Source organism: Triticum aestivum, chromosome 7D (genome assembly GCF_018294505.1).
Source record: "Triticum aestivum cultivar Chinese Spring chromosome 7D, IWGSC CS RefSeq v2.1, whole genome shotgun sequence".
Lineage (NCBI taxonomy): Eukaryota > Viridiplantae > Streptophyta > Magnoliopsida > Poales > Poaceae > Triticum > Triticum aestivum.
The window spans coordinates 582,423,478-582,429,894 of record NC_057814.1 but is presented as its reverse complement, the minus strand read 5'-3'; the positions used below and the strand labels follow the sequence as shown (position 1 = coordinate 582,429,894).

Below are 6,417 nucleotides of genomic sequence, written 5' to 3'. Positions count from 1 at the left end.
GGGAAACGGGGCGATTTCACATTGAATCCGGCTGGTGCGCACGCAGCAGGCAGGCAGAGTTGATTGCTCCTCCCTTTTCCTCGGAGAAGAAAGGCCAGCAGCACCATGCCACCATCAACTCAATCACACCAGCATTTTTTCTCTCATGCAGTGCATTTTGGAACTGAGATCAGGTTGCTACTGTAGATGAGAAGGAAGCCGTTATTGGCTGCAAAACAACGTAGTATTCACATGGCCTGATCTCACGCGGACATCATGCTAAGTTAAGTTAACCCTGCCCTATCCTGATCAGCAGTCCAGTCGTAGTAGGAGTGCTACGCAGAGTGGTAACAACTAACAAGCGCTTAATTTGCAGGAACCACCCTATGTTCAGGTAGAGTGCACACCCGAGCCCTCGGCATTTCTGATGAGGAGATTCTTGCAGGAACACCCGTGAGCTTAGGGGAATTGCGGGACCAGTCCCCGACACTTGGACCGTGACGCCCAGCCAGGTGTTCCTTTGACCACCGTAGCCGTATGTCCCCTTGACGCCATTAGCCACCACCCACAAGAAGAGATCGTCTACTAGTCCAGCCCCTCTCCCTCGCCCTCTCGCGCGCTATATATAGACGCGGCAGCCATCCATCGACTGCTCACTCCAATTAAACATCATCCCTCTCTTCCCTCTCTGCAATCTGTATATACAGGCATACATACATACGGCTGAGCTCGATCCCCTCCGGTCCAAGCTAGCTAGCAGGGTGGGAGAGAATTGCTGGGCGTGGCCGGGAGCTAGGCAGAGCTCAAGGAGGAGGGAATTGGCCGGCGGGGAGAGGAGGATGGGGATGCGGCCTGGGTGGGTTGGCGGCCTGGTGGAGGAGACCTTCTTCGTGGCGTGCTCGGCGCACGAGAGCCGCAAGAAGAACGAGAAGAACATCTTCTGCCTCGCCTGCCGCACCAGCATCTGCCCGCACTGCGCCCCCGCCCACCGCCACCACCCGCTCATCCAGGTAATTTACTCACTCACTCTCTCTCTCTCTCTCCCTCTCTCACCCGGCCGTCAAATCGAGACTTGCGCCGACAATTTCATCTACGGGTTCCTTCGCCGGCAGTAGGAGCATATCACGTGCTGCATGCATGCCTGTTACGGGGTTCTTGATTCGCCTGTTGAGTCCAGAGTTGGTGGTAGCGAATTCTCCCCGGTTTTGCTCCCCGGCGTGCGTATGAAACGCGCGCGGCCGTGCGCTGGTCGCCAAAATGGTTCCCTGCTCGCTTAGATTCCGGTCGTCATTCAGTCTCAGTGGCACCCACACAGATAGGGAAGAGGAGGAAGTTCTCCTTTTCACCTGTACACGTACTTGGCCTAATTAATCGGATGATTAGCCTTTCGGGCTTGAAGAGCTGTTTTGTGTGGAGCAATTCACGACGACTAGCTAAACATGGCACGGGGAGGTTCCACACCAGCAGAGCATCTTAATTTTGCCACGAGGAGTAGTAGCTGTGCCTCCATCGTTTCTCCGGAGAGGGGAGCTGTGCTTATCTACTCGACACTAGGGAAACCGGCTAGCCCTTCTCGGGCATCTACATGCCTTAATTAAGTAGAGTACTTGTATTATAACCTAATTAGTACGTGCACAGTAGAGGGAGATTTGGTGTGGTTGGGGCTTAATTGCGGCGTGTCCGAGTTCCCAAGTCCCTTTTCGAAGCCCGCGCTCGTCTTTCGGCTTCCGCTTGTCGTTTCTCCAGGCCAAGGCCATGGTCTCGCCGTGCTTTGTGCCCTGCCCCCTCCCCCTCGTTTCATTTAATTAACCCCTCCATGTTCCACCGCGATTACTGAGCCAGCTCTGCCCAATTTTTTTACCTCTCCTGGCTAGTTAGTTCTCCTTTTATTTTTTCCTGCCAATTCACCCTACTACGTACCTAGTAGATGTTCTTCCTCTTGTTCCATCAGGGTGTGTATATATATGTGGATAAGGAGAAATGAGTGTTTTTATTTAGAGTTCAGAAGAGAAAGTTTTACGATTGGGACAGAGGAAAAAGGAGGTGGTAGTGGAAAGGAAAGAGTTGTGATGAGCAGTTTACTTTTTTTCACCGCGGATTGGCTTGGGTTGGCGGCACCCCCGAAATAAGCATAGTTTTATAATTACTCTGCACGGCTGCAATTGCTGCATGCGAGCCGCGCACCCATTCCTGTCCCTGTGCCCCTCCTCCGCCCACTAGCCAGCCACCTGCAAAAAGTTACTGCGACCCACCTCCCCGTCTCTCTCTCTCTCTGTAGACTAGGCGCATCTTCTCGGACCTTTTCCCCTCCAATATCTCTCTCCTATCACAAGGCTGGCATGTATAGACGGTTGCATGTACACAGAGCCTGAGAGAGAGCCCCGGCCTGCATTTTAACGGTGGTAACAGTGGTTCCACTGTTGCGGTCTCGTCACTTCCGTTGCTCCCCTCCCAGCCGCTGATTTCATCTTCATGCAGTGCAGAGGTTGGTCTCATGTCTCTTCTACCCAAACCCAAATCGCCCTACAAATGGGATGGGTTATCCGGATTGTTTTGCCATGCATAGCAAAGCAAAGCAAAGCACCCTTTCCGCCCGCTGATCCACCCTGCTGCCCAGCCCAGCTGCTGGCGAGTAAATGGCCGGCCGGCCATCGCAGCTGTTGTTGTACATCTTGTTAGGCGTCGCAGCAGTCACTGCGTGCAGGTGCGGCAGGGGTAGAAGAGCAGCGAGCGAGCACGGCGGAGACAGTTTTACCATAGAGGATGTGTGCATGGTAAAAGGGCCTGCCCTGTTGCCAAACAAGGCCCTCCACACTGTTTGCTCCCCGCCTGCGCGCTACCGTCCAAGCGCATGGTTCCGCCCTCGACGACGACGCTGTTCACTCGCTCAGGGACGCCACAGTGACGACGACGCCGCCATCGGTTCCTGCCTCTCCCTGCCATGGGCCGCTTGCAAATTGCGTACTCCCCGGAGGAGTAGAGTAGCTTGGGCCAGGGGATGGTACGTGGTATGGCCATTTGGTGTTTGTCTTTTGGCCACTGCATTCTGCACGATGGAACGCACGTACGTACGCCCGTCCTTGGTCTCCCACGGTGGGGATGACGACGAGCCGCCGGTCAAACGCCCGCAATTATTACCACTGCTGGCTCGCTCCCTCGCTCGCTCACCAGTCCACCACTCACCAGCCTGCCTGCCTTCGGCGTCCAGACGGAAGCCCATTATTACATCATCACATGGAGCAGTAAATTCACACTCACGCACCCGAACGACACTCTTTTCACTAGGTACTCAGCTTTCGGAAGATTCTCCACTAAGTTACTTTGCTCATGCTGCATTTTGTGTAAGAAGAGAGTTTTGAAATGTGTACAGGTGCGGAGGTACGTGTACAACGACGTGGTGCGCCTGGACGATCTTGAGAGGCTCATCGACTGCTCCTTTGTTCAGGTGATTCCATAAATCACACGCCATTTAGAAAAGCAAACCTACTTCTTCGTTTTAGAGAACAAACCTCAACATATGAGCGCCTAGTGGAAAGCTGTGGCCTAATCTCCTCCTTTCATGCTTTGCTCTCCATGCAGCCCTACACCATCAACAGCGCAAAGGTGATATTTCTCAAACCCAGGCCTCAGTCCAGGCCTTTCAAGGGCTCCGGCAACGTCTGCTTGACCTGCGACAGGATCCTCCAGGAGCCCTTCCACTTCTGCTGCCTCTCTTGCAAGGTACTCCCTCGATTCCCGCAAATCAAATGGACACTAGGTTGGTAAGAACAATCTAATGTATCTGCTGAGTAGTGATGCATATCGCGCAAATCAAATGGACACTAGGTTGGTAAGAACAATCTAATGTATCTGCTGATTAGTGATGCATATCGGTGCATGCATGCATGCAGGTGGATCATGTCATGATGCAGGGCGGCGACCTGTCCAACATCCTCTACATGTCCGGTGAGCCCGACGTCGCCTGCTTCCCGAGGTTCGAGAACCTCCGCGTCGGCAGCGGGTCGGCGGACATCCTGGACGACGGGTGCGCCACCGGCGGGCAGATCACCCCGAACTCCATCCTCGAGGACCCGATGCACCACTACGGCGGCTCCAGCTACCGCAGCGGCGGTAGCAGCCGGAACGCGCGCGGCTTCGACGCGGCAGCCAGCGTCGACGTCCCCATCCCCGTCCCGAGGAAGAAGAAGTCGGGGGGCTTCTTCCCCCAGATCGTCATGTCCCTCAACAACAGGAGGAAGGGGGCGCCCCACAGGTCTCCGTTCGCCTGATCGACGCACGCATGCATGGATCGCTACCTAGTACAGTTCGATCATCCCCCCTATATATGTGTGTTGATTACTAGCTACTAGTACTATTAGCAGTACGTTAATTGTAATCCTATGATTAGGCATGTAGAGAGAGAAACAGAGAGGTGTTGGTTGGTTGGTGGGTGTGAGAGGGAGAGGGAGATGGTCTTTGCTGCTAGGGCCATCTTAGGGCAGTGTTTTGAGGAGACTTGAGTGTGAGAGAGAGGGGGAGAGAGAGAGAGAGAGAGAGAGAGAGAGAGAGAGAGCAGAGAGAAGAAGCTAATTAGCCTGCTTGCAACGCCCCCCCTGTTACAGGACTAGGTGGGCACCCACACGGCCTGGTGGGGCACCTGATTCAGGGTGCACCAGAAAGTCTACGTGGCCACCAATTTTGTACTTGACGTAACGGGGGTCACGGTTGCTCGCACACCTGCAGGTGCGGCTTACACTTCCATGACCATATATATTTGTCCCCACATATATGTAACAATCAATAATAGTGCTGTGTTTTGAACTTGTGACGTGTTCATGTGGATAGCGATTGTGCTGCTTCCGTTGCGTGTCTATTCTGAATCATTTATGCATGCATGCATGCATGCATGGGCTGGGTCGGTCTACACTGCATATCCATGCAAGCTTCCTCTTTGTGCGTGTCCTTTGACAGGCATGGACGGGCCGGCCAGGGAGCCTCCCAAGTAGTAGTAGTAGTCCCAATCGTGCTACGTAGTACGTTGGAGAAAAGAGGCCCCCTGCCCTGGAAGCGCCTCGGTCCTCGATGATGATGATGGAGACGAAGATATCACAGAGGGGGAGAGATAGACTTGTACCGTGTGGTTAATTATATGTGTCCAGGATGCGTTGTGGGCGTTGCATACGTTGAGCAGCTCGTTCTAACGTACAGTGGAGCACATGCTACGTACATTGGGCAGCTCCTCCAAGGTTGCCAGCTGTTGTATCACCTTTCTGACTGGCCGAAAGCAGTGCTTCCTGGGGACTAGAGAAGTGTCGGTTTCCCAGATCCATCTCTCGCCTCTCGTCCCTCCCCTCCGTGCCATGCCTGCCTCTCCAGTGCAAACCCATCCGAACGAGCAGAAAACTTTCGCCGGATTCAAACAGCTACTCTACTGCTACCGCCGTCCTGGTTTTTTAATCCCTGTGTATTTTGGGGGTAATATTTTGACCATAATTTTAATTAATAAAGTATAAGTTATATGTAACAAAAATAATATACTTGAAATGTACATTTAAATACGAAATCAAGCAATGTAATATTTGGTGACATGCATTAACATTTTGCTAGTCAAATATCTGGTCAAACTTTGATTAAAAATACAATGAAGACTAATAAACACAGATGGAGGTACTAGTGCTCATTTTCTATTCCTGGGGAAACTCCATTGCCAACAACGATAATTGATGGCAGGCCCCAAGCTCATACCCTTTCGAGTAAATTTGAAAAAATCCAAGTAAAATCTAGTGATCTTCAAATTTTGGTATCAAGGAAGCCCAAATTTTCTAGGTGTGTTTAAAATTTCATGTGTGATAAGAGAACATCAGGGGAGTTCAGGACAAAAGGGAAAAAAACGAAGCTCCAAAATCTGAATTCCTAGCCTTTTTTCAAAGCTCCGATATTTCATACCACCAACGAAGTCATATCACCATGAAATGATAGAGTGGGAAACTGTCAAAAAGAAGGAGGTGATGGTCAGTATATAACAAAAAAAGTTAGAGGAATTAATTCAGAGAATTGAGCAAAGGGAAGCCAGATATCCACTGAATTGGTAGATTCAGTGGATGAGGATATGGAAATAGATAATAGCCAAAATAAAGGTAAAGACCGTAATTCTTATGTGGAACATGTGGACTACAATGGACAATGGTAATCAAGCACTTTTGGAACTAACATGCTCCAAGTTGGGAGCAGTGAGGGTGGCGAAGTTTCAGAAAAGGATGTTGGAGGGCCTCCTAGAAGATGTCCAGGGCTTAAGGATGCGGAGGATGTCATAATTGAAGATTTGGCTAAAAAGAGAGCTGTTGATAAGAATGATAATGAAAACCTTTCTAATAGTCCTCCCAATAATGATAAATCTTATCTTTTACATATGTCTGATATGGTGGGTATTTGACCTTGGTTGTTCAACTGAAATGGTTG

General features: G+C 51.1%; 1 protein-coding gene across 1 annotated transcript; it reads left to right on the top strand.

Annotated features, from left to right (window-relative positions):
* The first annotated feature begins 603 nt into the window (after positions 1–603).
* On the top strand, positions 604–4,779 carry LOC123168631 (protein RGF1 INDUCIBLE TRANSCRIPTION FACTOR 1). Its single transcript, XM_044586512.1, has 4 exons — positions 604–989; positions 3,350–3,424; positions 3,559–3,699; positions 3,870–4,779. Exons 1-4 carry the CDS (start codon positions 819–821, stop codon positions 4,245–4,247), a joined length of 765 nt encoding a protein of 254 aa, XP_044442447.1. The 5' UTR covers positions 604–818; the 3' UTR covers positions 4,248–4,779.
* The last annotated feature ends 1,638 nt before the right edge of the window (positions 4,780–6,417 follow it).

Coding starts and splice junctions, on each gene's coding strand:
- LOC123168631 (XM_044586512.1), top strand. CDS start 819: ATGGGGATGCGGCCTGGGTGGGTTGGCGGCCTGGTGGAGGAGACCTTC. Junction 990..3,349: donor GCCACCACCCGCTCATCCAG/GTAATTTACTCA, acceptor AAATGTGTACAG/GTGCGGAGGTACGTGTACAA. Junction 3,425..3,558: donor TCGACTGCTCCTTTGTTCAG/GTGATTCCATAA, acceptor CTCTCCATGCAG/CCCTACACCATCAACAGCGC.